We start from the raw sequence: 13,088 nt of genomic DNA, 5'->3' as shown, positions 1-13,088 counted from the left end.
TCCACACTGTTTATTTGATTTATTGTTGTCACATATGGGGATACAATGAAAAATATTGTTTCTTGCACACGATACAGACAAAACATACTATTCAGAGTACATAGGGGAGAAGGAAAGGAGAGGGTGCGGAATATAGATTTACAGTTGCAAATAGGGTGAAGAGTTTAGTTTAATGTATGATGGATCCATTCAAGTGTGATGGCAGCAGGGAAGAATGAGGCCGTTCTTGAGTTGGCTGGTATATATTCTCAGACTTTTGTATCTTTTTCTCAATGGAAGAAGGTGGAAGAGAATATGTCTAAGGTAAGTGGGGTCTTTGATTATGGTAGCTGCTTTTCTGAGGTACGAGGAAGTGTAGACAGAGTCAATGGATGGGGGGCTGGTTTGTGTGATGGATTGGGCAACATTCACAACCCTTTGTAGTTTTTTTGTGGCCTTAGAGCAGGAGCCATACCAAGCTGTGATACATCTGGAAAGGGTGCATCTGTAAAATTTGGTGAGAGTTGTAGCAGACATGCCAAATTTCCTTGGTCTTCTGAGAAAGTAAAGGTGTTGGTAGGCTTTCTTTACTATAATGTCAGTGTGGAATGGACTAGAACAGGTTGTTGATCTGAACACCTTGAAACTGGAAGCACATGATCATTTCCACTTCACTGTTGATGTAGACAGGAGCATGTTTTCCACTTCACTTTCTGAAGTCAATGACTATCTCTTTCATTTTGTTGATGTTGAGGGAGAGATTCTTGTCATTGTACCATTTCACCAGATTCTCCATTTCATCATTGTTTGAGATCTGACCCACTACAGTGGTGTCATCAACAAACTTGAAAATCGAGTTGGAGGCCACGCAGCCATAGGTGTATAAGGAGTATAGTAGGGGGTTGAGAACATAGCCTTGTAGGGCACCAGTGTTGAGGATAATCATGGAGGAGGTGTCATTGCCTACCCTTACTGATTGTGATCTGTGGGTTAGGAAGTCCAGGATCCAGCTACAGCGGGAGGAGCCGAGTGCCAGGCCAAAGACTTTGGAGATGGGTTTTGTTGGGATAATGGTCTTAAAGCCTGGGCTGTTGAAGTCTCGTCTCTCACTCTCAGCATTCTTTACTGATGTCTCATCCTCAGTGCCCCTTATTGAATCAGAATCATTACACAAGGAAGCCATTCAGCTCATCAAGCCTACACCAACAACAATCTCACCCAGGCACTATCCCCACAACCCCACATATTTATCCTCCTAACCCTCCTGTCACTAAGGGACTATTTAGCACGGCTGAGACAAAGGCAGTGCAGTCGATGTAGTTTTTATGGGTTTCAGCAAAGCCTTTGTCAAGGTTTCACGTGGGAGACTTGTAAAGAAAATTAATTTGCACAGGACACAGGAGAGTTTGATAAAGTGGATTCAAAATTGGCTCAGTTCTAAGGGACAGAGGGTGATAACTGAAGGAGGATGCTTTAGTGACTGGAAGCCAATGTCCAGTGATGTACCACAAGGAACTGTGTTGGGCCCCCTGTTATTTGTCATTTATATAAATGACATGGATGACAATGTGAGGGTAGGATTAGTAAGTTTGTGAATGACACAAAGATGGGATGGATGAGTGTCTTGGGCTACAAGATGTAGACAGAATGGTCAGATGGGCAGATAAGTGGCAGGTGGAATTTAACCCTGAAAAGTGTGAAGTGATACATTTTGGGAGGAATAAATTTGACAAGTAAGTATTCAATGAATAGTAAGACAAAGGGATCTTGGCATGTTTCTCCACAGATGTCTGTCTGAAAGCGGAAGGGCATGTTAGGGTGGTGAGAAAGGTGTATGAGACACTTGCCTTTATCAATTGATGAATTGATTACAAAAGCAGGGAAATCTTGTCGGAATTGTATAGAACTTGATGAGACCACAGCTTGAGTACTATCTGAAGTTCTGGTTGCCACATTATTGGAAGGATGTGATTGCACTGGAAGCGGTGCAGAGGAGATTTACCAGGATGCTGCCTGGGATGGAACATTTAAGTTAAGTAGAGAGGCTGGATAGGCTTGGGTTGTTTACTTTGGAGCAGAGAATACTGAGGGGCGACCTGATTGAGGTGCTCAAGCTTGAGAGACGTGGGCAAGTGAATAAAGAGCAGCTATTCTTCTTAGTTGAAGAGTCAGTCACAAGAGGGCACAGGTTTAAGCTGAGGGGCAGGAGTTTAGGGGAGATGTGAGGATAAACTTTTTTACTCAGAGGGTGGTGACAGTCTGGAACGCGCTACCTGGGAAGGTGATGGAGGCAGTTTGCTTTACATCCTTTTTAAAAAGTAGTTGGATGAGCACTTCGCACATCATAGCATTCAGGGGCATGGGCCAAGTGCTGGCAGATGGGATTAGGTGGAAGTTCGGGTAGTTTTAATATGTCAATGCAGACTTGATGGGCCTTTATAAGCTCAAGTGATAAATTGGTGGTGATTGTAAATAAACAGACATTAAAAATAATAACAGTTATAACAGGAAGTAGAGAGTTGGAATAAATGGGTGCTTTTCTGGTTGGCAGTTGGTGACTAGTGGAGTGCTGCAGGAATCGGTGCTGGAGCCTCAACTGTTTACCATATGCATAGACGACCTGGAGGAGGGGACTGAGTGTAGGTAACAAAGTTTGCTGATGACACAAAGATGACTGGGAAAGCAAATTGCGTGGAGGACGCAGAAAGTCTGCAGAGATTTGGATAGGCTGAGTGAGTGGGCGAGGATCTGGCAGATGGAGTATGACGTTGGTAAGTGTGAGGTTATCCACTTTGCAAGGGATAATAGTAAAATAGACTATTATTTAAGTAGTGGAAAATTACAACATGCTACTGTGCAGAGGGCCTTGGGGGTCCTTGTGCATGAGTCGCAAAAACCCAGTCTGCAGGTGCAGCAGGTGGTCAGTAAGACAAATGGAATGTTGGCCTTTATCGCGAGGGGGATAGGATATAAAAGTAGGGAGGTCTTGCTGCAACTGTGCAGGGTACTGGTGAGGCTGCAACTAGAGTACTGTGCCGTTTTGGTCCCCTTATTTGCGAAAGGATATATTGGCCTTGGAGGGAGTACAGAAAAAAGGTTCACCAGGTTGATACTGGAGATGAGGGGATTAGCTTATGAGGAGAGATTGAGTAGATTGGACCTGTATTCGTTGGAGTTTAGAAGGGTGAGGAGGGATCTTATAGAGACATATAAAATAATGAAGGGGCTAGATAGGGTAGAGACAGAGAGATTCTTTCCACTTAAAAAGGAAACAAGAACTAGAGGACACAGCCTCAAAATAAGGGGGAGTCAGTTTAGAACGGAGTTGAGGAGGAACTTCTTCTCTCAGAGGGTAGTGAATCTCTGGAATTCTCTGCCCATTGAAGTGGTGGAGGCTACCTCATTGAAGTCATAGGTAGATAGATTTCTGATCAATAAGGGAATTAAGGGTTATGGGGAGTAGGTGGGTAAGTGGAACTGATCCACTTTCAGACCAGCCATGATCTTATTGAATGGCGGGGCAGGCCCGAGGGGCTAGATGGCCTACTCCTGTTCCTATTTCTTATGTACAATAATGTTTGTTTTTGTTGGCGTAGTTCTGTCAGTTAATTGGTGTTCAGATTCCTTTTTTAAATGTTAAAGGTCCTAACAAAATAACAGCACCCTCTCTCTTTCCTCAACATCCTTCCTGTAGTATAGAATCCAAAGGTATGCTTCCAATATGGTTATAATTAGGTTCTGTATTATTTCGTCATTGTATCTGGTCCTTCCTTTCTATGATATAAAGCCCATTATTTAATTGATTGTTTTTAATTACCTGAGCCACTTGAGGTGCAGCTTTTCACATCTTTTGAACCAAGTCGTTAAGTCCGTCTACCATTCTTTATAACACAGCCTTTCGTTTTTCAATATATTCTTTATATAACCAAAATGTGCCTTCTCTCACTTACTAATATTGATAGCTATCTGCCAAATTTCCCTACTCACCATTTTACCAGTGTCCATTGGCAACTTTCTTTGGTACTTGGGATTTCTTGCTTTGATTCTTATTTTATTTTAGTCTGCAAATTTTGCCACTAATATTTCTAATCTTGCATTCAAGTACTTGTTCAGAGTCAGAGGGATCAGAGGTGAGACTTGGGCAGAGAGATGGCAAATGGAGTTTAGTCCAGACAAATGTGAGGTAATGCATTTCGGAAGGCCTAATACAGATAGGAAATTTACAGTAAATGGCAGAACCCTCAAGAGTATTTATTGATAGGCAAAGGGATCTGGATGTACAGGTACACAGGTCACTGGAAGTGGCAATGGAGGTGGAGAAGATAGTCAAGAAGGCATGTAGCATGCTTGCCTTCATCAGTCAGGACATTGAGTTTAAAAATTGGCAAGTCATGTTGCAACTTAGGCTGCACTTGGAATTTAATATTCAATTTTGGTTGCCACACTATCAGAAGGATATTGATGCTTTGGAGAGGGTACAGAAAAGATTTACCAGGATGTCGCCTGGGGTCTGGAGGGCATTAACTACGAGGAGATGTTGGAGAAACTTGATTTGTTCTCATTGGAACGATGGAGGTTGCGGGGCAACCTGATAGAAGTCTTACAAGATTGAGGGGCACGGACAGAGTGGATAGTCAGAAGCTTTTTCCTAGGGTGGAAGTGTCAGTTATTAGGGACGTAGGTTTAAGGTGCGAGGGACAAGGTTTAAAGGAAATGTATGAGGCAGATGTTTTACGCAGAGGGTGATGGGTGCCTGGAACTTGTTGCCGGGGGAGGTAGTGAAAGCAGATATGGTAGTGACTTTTAAGAGGCGTCTTGACAAATACGTGAATAGGATGGGCATAGAGGGATATGGTGCCCAGAAGGATAGGGGCTTTTAGTTCAGTCGGCCAGCACGGTCGATATAGGCTTGGAGGGCCGAAGGGCCTGTTCCTGTGCTGTAATTTTCTTTGTTCTAATAGATCCCACGGGCTGCCACCCTTTTGAGAAATCCCCTATTAATCAATTTCAATCCATTTTGCTACCTTTCCCCTGGTTCCACATCTTGTAATATTTTCTAATCTTCTGTATTTTAACTTCTCAAAGATTGGAAGTCCATGTATATAACATCCCTAAGTGTTGGTTTTGAAAAAACAACAGTGAGCTTGCTCACATTCCTTACACCCATTCCGTTACTATGTACCTCTAGCCCAGCATCATCTTTTCTCAAGTGTCCATCTAGTTTTCTTTTGAAATCATTGATCGTGTTTGCTTCTATCACTCTCATAGGCAGCAAGTTCTATCAAATTTTGCAAGTACAGAATTTAATGCAGAGTAACTTTGGAATTAATTGTTCCTTTATGCAAACAGTTACTTATGAAGTGTTATTATTGGTTGGCTGGAGTATTTGACTTTAGTTGTAATTTTAATAAGTATTGCATTCTACAAAGTAATTCCTTTTTATTTTATTTCTGTGCAGGTTTTTAAGTTAAAAAGTAAACTATGAAGAATCAAGATTCTGAAAGTAAGTTCAGCCCACCTGCTGATGGTCATGGGACACCAGTGGTTGATGGTGTAACAGCAGAGAGGGCAGACCCTGCTGGTAGAGAGGACTGTCTCAGTGTTGTTGCTGCTGGACCTGAAGCCAATTATCAAACCTGCAAAAAGTCTGGTGATCAGAATGGGCTTGCTCAAAGCCATGATAATGTAAGTAACAGTGAAGATGTACTGAATGGAACAACTGCAGGAGATGGCTGCGAGGGATCATTAGTTGTTCAAGAGACTCCTGCTGGAGATGGCTTGGATACCCTCCAGCCTGAATCTTCAGCAGCTGATGTCTCAGATGAGCTTAGTAGACAGCTTGAAGATATACTGAACACGTATTGCTGCAACCTGGCTGAGCATTGTTCTGTTGTGCAGCCTGAGGAATCTCCTGAAATGGAAGAAGCGGAGAAATGCGTTAACACTGAACCTCTGAGGAATGGTGTGCAGGAGATTGAATGTGGAGGTATGAATGAAGAGATTGAGAAGGTTGTGAAGGTTGAGGCTCGAGTAGATGTGAAAGAGAATGGAGATGTTCCAAACAACAAGGATCAGAAAAAAGCTCCAGAAAAAAAGAAAGCCAAAGCTTTAGGTAAGTCAAACTTCTCTTGGCTAAAGGATTGATTATAAGATGTTCAGTGTAACTTTTTAACAAAGAACAGTACAGCACAGGAAACAGGCCCTTTGGTCCTCCAAGCCTGTGCCACTCACTGGTCCAACTAGACCATTTGTTTGTATCCCTCCTTTCCCAGTCTGCTCATGTGACTATCCAGGTAAGTCTTAAACGATCCCAGCGTGTCTGCCTCCACCACCCTACTTGCCAGTACATTCCAGGCCCCCACCACCCTCTGTGTAAAAAAAAAAGAGTCCCTCTGATATCTGAGTTATACCTTGCCCCTCTCACCTTGAGCCTGTGACCCCTCGTGATCGTCACCTCTGACCTGGGAAAAAGCTTCCCACTATTCACCCTATCTATGCCCTTCATAATTTTGTACACCTCTATTAGGTGTCCCCTCATTCTCTGTCTTTCCAGGGAGAACAACCCCAGTCTACCCAATCTCTCCTCATTGCTAAGACCCTCCATACCAGGCATCATCCTGCTAAACCTTCTCTGCACTCTCTCTAAGGCTTCCACATCCTTCTGGTAGTGCGGCGACCAGAACTGGATGCAGTACTCCAAATGTGGCCTAACCAGCGTTCTATACAGCTGCAACATTAGACTCCAGCTTTTATACTCTATACCCTGTCCTATAAAGGCAAGCATACAATATGCCTTCTTCACCACCTTCTCCACCTGTGCTGCCACCTTCAAGGATATGTGGACTTGCACACCTAGGTCCCTCTGTGTTTCTATACTCTTGATGGATCTTCCATTTATTGTGTAACTCCCCTCTACATTAGTTCTTCCAAAATGCATCACCTTGCATTTATCTGGATTAGATTCCATCTGCCATTTCTCAGCCCAATTTTCCAGCCTACCTATATCCTGCTGTATTGTCCGACAATGTTCATAGCCATCTGCAAGTCCATCCATCTTCGTGTCAGCTTGCAAACTTGCTGATAATACCAGTTACACCTTCTTCCAGATCATTTATATATATCACAAATAGCAGAGATCCCAGTACAGAGCCCTGCGGAACACCGCTGGTCACAGACCTCCAGCTGGAAAAAGAACGTAAGAACATAAGAAATAGGAGCAGGAGTAGGCCATCTAGCACTTTGAGCCTGCCCCGCCATTCAATAAGATCATGGCTGATCTGTTGTGGCTCAGTTCCACATTCCCGCCCTCTCCCCATAACCCTTAATCCCCTCGCTTATCAAAAACCCATCAACCCACATCTTAAAAATATTTAGCGAGGCAGCCTCCACCACCTCAACGGGCAGAGAATTCCAGAGATTCACCACCCTTTGAGTGAAGAAGTTCCTCCTCAACTCCGTTCTAAACCGACCCCCCTTTATCTTGAGGCTGTGCCCCCTAGTCCTACTGTCCTTTCTGAGCGGGAAGAGTCTCTCCACCTCTATCCTATCCATCCCATTCATCATCTTATACGTCTCAATGAGATCTCCCCTCATTCTTCTAAACTCTAACGAGTACAAGCCTACTTTATTCAGCCTCTCCTCATAGTTCAACCCCCTCAACTCCGGTATCAGCCTAGTAAACCTCCTCTGCACTCCCTCCAAGGCCAAAATATCCTTGCGTAAGTAAGGTGACCAAAACTGCACACAGTACTCCAGCTGCAGCCTCACCAATGCCCTATACAGCCGCAGCAAGACCTCCCTACTTTTATATTCAATCCCCCTCGCTATGAAGGCCAGCATCCCATTCGCCTTCCTGACCACCTGCTGCACCTGCAGGCTGGGTTTTTGCGACTCATGCACAAGGACCCCGAGGTCCCTCTGCACCGTCGCCTGCTGCAGTTTTTCGCCACGTAAGTAATAGTCCTCCCTACCATTATTCCTACCAAAGTGGACCACCTCGCACTTGCCAACATTAAATTCCATTTGCCAGTTCCTGGCCCATTCGCCCAGCCTATCTAGATCCTTTTGCAGACTCTCCACACCCTCCGCGCAATTTGCCGTTCCACCAATCTTGGTGTCATCAGCAAATTTCGACACCATGCACTTGGTTTCCTCCTCCAGATCATCTATATAAATGGTAAATAGCTGAGGCCCCAGCACTGACCCCTGGGGCACTCCACTAGTCACCAACCGCCAATCCGAATAGCACCCATTGACCCCCACTCTCTGCCTCCTATTTGACAACGAATCCTCTATCCACGCTAACACCCTACCCCCAACTCCATGCCCCCTTACCTTCTTCAGTAACCTCTTGTGAGGTACCTTGTCAAACGCCTTCTGAAAATCAAGAAAGACCACATCCACCAGCTCTCCTCTATCCACTGCGCTAGACACATCTTCATAGAACTCCAATAAATTTGTCAGACACGACTTCCCCTTAACGAAACCGTGCTGCATCTGCTCTGTCAAGCAATTCCCCTCAAGATGCCTCGCTATTTCCTCCTTGATGACGGATTCTAACATTTTACCTACAACAAACGTTAAACTTCGACTGCTGCCCTCTGTCTCCTGTGGCCAAGCCAGTTCTCTACCCATCTAGCCACCTCTCCCTGTATCCCATGAGCCTTAACCTTCTTAACCAACCTGCCATGAGGGACTTTGTCAAACGCCTTACTGAAATCCATATAGACGACATCCACGGCTCTTACTTCATCAACCGTTTTTGTCACCTCCTCAAAAAAACTCTTCCAAATTTGTAAGGCATGACGTCCCTCTTACAAAACCATGCTGTCTGTCACTAATGAGATTGTTCCGTTCTAGATGTGCATACATTCTATCTCTAAGAATCCTCTCCAACAACTTCCCTACCACGGACGTCAAGCTCACTGGCCTATAATTACCCGGGTTATCCCTGTTACCCTTCTTAAATAATGCTACCACATTCGCTATCCTCCAATCCTTAGGGACCTCACCTGTGTCCAGTGAAGAGACAAAGATTTCTGTCAGAGGCCCAGCTATTTCATCTCTTGTCTCCCTGAGCAGTCTAGGATAAATGCCATCAGGCCCTAGGGATTTGTCAGTTTTAATGTTCCCTAAAAAACCTAACATTTCCTCCCTTGTAATAGAGATTCTCTCTAACAGGTCAACGCTTTCTTCTGAGACACTCCCAGTCAACACGTCCCTCTTCTTTGTGAATACTGATGCAAAGTATTCATTTAGGATCTCTCCTATTCCCTTGGGTTCTAAGCATAATTCCCCTCTTTTGTCCCTGAGAGGTCTGATTTTTTTTTTCCCAACAACTCTTGTTTCTGACATACGAATAAAATGCCTTTGGATTTTCCTTAATCCTGTCTGCCAAGAACATTTCATGACTTCTTTTTGCCTTCTAACTCCCCATTTGAGTTCTTTCCTATTCTCTCTGTATTCCTCCAGAGCTCCGTCTGTTTTCAGTTGCCTGGACCTAACGTACGCCTCTTTTCTTTTTGATCAGATCCTCAATTTCCCTGGTTATCCATGGCTCTCAAATCCTACCTTTCCTATCCTTCCTTTTTACAAGCACATGCCTGTCCTGCAGCCTTAACTGTTCCTTAAAAGTCTCCCACATGCCAGACATGGACTTACTCTGCCTTTCCCCAATTTAGCACCCTACCTGTAGGACAACACTCATTCTTGTCCACTACTGTCCTAAAGTTAACAGAATTATGATCACTATTTGCCACACGTTCCCCTACTGAAACTTTGACCTGACCGAGCTCATTTCCCAGAAATAGGTCCAGTATAGCCCCCTCTCTAGTTGGGCTATCTACATACTGTTCCGAAGAACCTTCCCGTCCAGACCGCCAGCCTTAAGCACTTTTCAGTCTATACCAGAAAAATTAAAGTCTTCCACTACAACAACCCTATTTTTTCTGCACCTATCCAGAATCTCCTTACGTGTCCGTTCCTCCACTTCCTGTGAGCTGTTGGGTGGCCTGTGGTATACCCCCAGCATGGTGATTGCACCCTTCCAGTTTCTGAGCTCCACCCACAGCAACTCATTACATTTTTCTTTATAACTTTTCTATCTTTCTGGAATTTGCACAATTTTAGTTTTCTCAATGATGCAGTTAAAGTACAGGGAATAGAATTAGATTAGGTGGCTCCATTCAACAGCCTGCATTGAGACAAGCCAGTGGACTAAAAGATTTCTATTTGTGTTATTTCTGATTTGATTTATTATTGTCATATGTATTGGGATATAGTAAAAAGCATTGCTTCTTCCGTGCTAAGAGACAAAACCTACCCTTCATAGACCACATGGAGAGAAGGAAAGGAGAGAATGGAGAATATTGTGTTACAGTCATAGCTAGGGTGCAGAGAAAGATTAGATTAATATATGTAGGCCCATTCAAAAGTCTGGCAGCCAGAAGGAAACTATTCTTGAGTTGGTTGGTATGTGATCTCGGACTTTTTTTTATCTTTTTCCCAACGGTAGAAGGTGGAAGAGAGAATGTCATGGGTATGTGAGGTCCTTGATTGTGCTGGCTGCTTTTCCAAGACAGTGGGAAGTGTGGACAGAGCAGATGGATAGGAGGCTGGTTTGTATTCATAATGCTTTTGTAGTTTCTTGTGGCCTTGGTCAGAGCAGGAGCTGTACCAAGCTGTAATACATCTGGGAAGGATGCTTTCTATGGTGCATCTATAAAACTTGGACAGAGTTGTAGCAGACATGCCAGATTTTCTGAGGCCCCTGAAAAAATTCTGATTCTATGACTGAACAAATACTTCCTTGCCCAAAAGGACTCTCCCATTTATGGGGCATGGACAGAAAATCTCTTACTGCATTGATGCATTTTAAGAGTCGTACTTTTCAGTGATCACTTGGTGCTGAATTGCTTCAGAACCAGTCTGAAGCAATTCAGATACACGGTCTTCCTGTAAAGTGTAATTGCTGAATTTACTTTAGAAGACTACAGAGATCTGAAATATTAACCTTCAGTGGGAAGCAAAATTAGGATAATTCTCAAATCAACTTGTTGCTTTAAATATTGAATATTTAATTTCTGTTCAGATGTGTAAATCTAACTTGGTGTCTACATGTTCTGTCATGTTTACGATATTTAACTTTTAATTATAGCTAATATAACTAGTAAATAATTTATTTATAAATACAATTTTAAACTGATAATAGGCAATTAATGTTTCAATGATTAAAGTATATTTTGTGTTCAGTTTTTTAAAATCTACGTAATAGATATTTGCTGCTCTGTTCTATAGCTAAAGAGCAAACAAAGCTCATGTTACGAATTCCATCTAAACTTGTATTACAACTTTGAACCACATCCTGGCATGTGTTATGCATTTAATGTGTTGTTACAACAATAAAATTAATCTCTGACAAATTTTGGATATTCACTAGTGCTGAATAAAACACGAGTGAATATCCAAAGCACTGAATATGACTCCAGGAAGCATAAAGGAGAACATGCCCTTGTCTACATCAATGGGGACAAAGTAGAAAGGGTCAAGAGCTTCAAGTTTTTAGGTGTCCAAATCACCAACAAACTCCATGGTCTCTCCATGCCGACACTATATTTAAGAAAGCCCACCAATGCCTCTACTTTATCAAAAGACTAAGAAAATTTGGCACGTCAGCTACGACTCTCCAACTTTGTGTAGGTTAGATGAGTTTTAGATTGGTTTCACAGGTTGGCGCAACATTGAGGGCCGAAGGGCCTGTGCTGCGCTGTAATGTTCTGTATTCTAACTTTTACGGATGCACCATAGAGAGCATTCTATCTGGTTGTATCACAGCTTGGTATGGCTCCTGCTCTGCCCCAGACCACTAGGAACAACAAAACGTCATGAATGTAGCCCAATCCATCACGCAAACCAGCCTCCCATCCATTGACTCTGTCTACACTTCCCAATACCTCGGCAAAGCAGCCAGCATAATTAAGGACCCCAAGCATCCTGGACATTCTCTGTTCCACCTCCTTCCTTCGGGAAAAAGATACAAAAGTCTGAGGTCGCGTACCAACCGACTCAAGAACAACTTCTTCCCTGCTGCTATCAGACTTTTGAATGGACTTACCTTGCGTTAAGTTGATCTTTCTCTACGTCCTAGCTGTGATTATAACGATGCGTTCTGCACCCTCTCATTTCCTTCTGAGAGTGGTATATTTTGGCTGTATAGTGTGCAAAAAACAATACTTTTCACTGTTAATACATGTGACAATAATAAATCAAATCAAAAACATACAAAATTACAAAATTGCTGAAAGTTTACAAGTGCTCACACTTGTGGAGCAATAGATAATTTCAAATTTCACATTCCCATCTACCCCCAATAATCTTTCATCTCTTTGTTTATCAAGAATGTATCTAACTTTGCCTTAAAACTATTCAAAAGTCTGCGTCTACTGCCTTTTGATTTTGGTCTTTAGTTCTACTGCTTCAATTACCTTTTTTACTGGGAATCATAGAATTATAGAAAAACTACAGCACAAACAGGCCCTTCGGCCCACAAGTTGCACCGATCTTATCTTTACCTAGTAGGCTTACCTATAACCCTCAATCCTATTAAGTCCCGTGTACTAATCCAGAAGCCTCTTTAAAAGACGCTAACGAATTTGCCTCCACCACCACCAACAGCATCCGATTGCACTCACCCACCATCCTTTGAGTGAAAAACTTACCCCTGACATCTCCTCTGTACCTACTCCCCAGCACCTTTAAACCCGTGTCCTCTTGTGGCAGCCATTTCAGCCCTGGGGAAAAGCCTGTGAGAATCCACCTGATCAATACCTCTCATCATCTTATACACCTCATCCTCATCTTTCTAAGGAGAAAAGATCGAGCCCTCTCAACGTATCCTATTAGGCATGTCACCCAATCCAGGCAACATCCTTGTAAATCTCCTCTGCACCCTTTCAATGGCTTCCACATCCTTCCTGTAGTGAGGCAACCAGAACTGAGCACAGTACTCCAGGTGAGGTCTGACTAGGGTCTTATACAGCTGCAGCATTATCTCCCGACTCCTAAACTCAGTTCCTCGATTGATGAAGGCCAGTACACCATTCGCTTTCTTA

At 43.2% G+C, this 13,088-nt stretch overlaps 1 protein-coding gene across 1 annotated transcript in view; it reads left to right on the top strand.

The window, feature by feature from the left end:
* Window positions 1-13,088, top strand: part of LOC145358034 (alpha-taxilin-like) — a 95,032-nt gene that overhangs the window by 14,875 nt on the left and 67,069 nt on the right. Inside the window, exon 2 of the mRNA XM_080211741.1 lies at window positions 5,438-6,091. Within this exon, the coding sequence (XP_080067867.1) occupies window positions 5,461-6,091 (631 nt within the window). The 5' untranslated portion in view covers window positions 5,438-5,460. The remainder of the gene's footprint in view (window positions 1-5,437; window positions 6,092-13,088) is intronic.

The sequence above is a fragment of the Carcharhinus amblyrhynchos genome, chromosome 24 (assembly GCF_965287045.1).
Source record: "Carcharhinus amblyrhynchos chromosome 24, sCarAmb.v2.hapA, whole genome shotgun sequence".
NCBI lineage: Eukaryota > Metazoa > Chordata > Chondrichthyes > Carcharhiniformes > Carcharhinidae > Carcharhinus > Carcharhinus amblyrhynchos.
The sequence above is the reverse complement of the archived record's forward strand: the minus strand, read 5'-3'. Positions and strand labels throughout refer to the sequence as shown.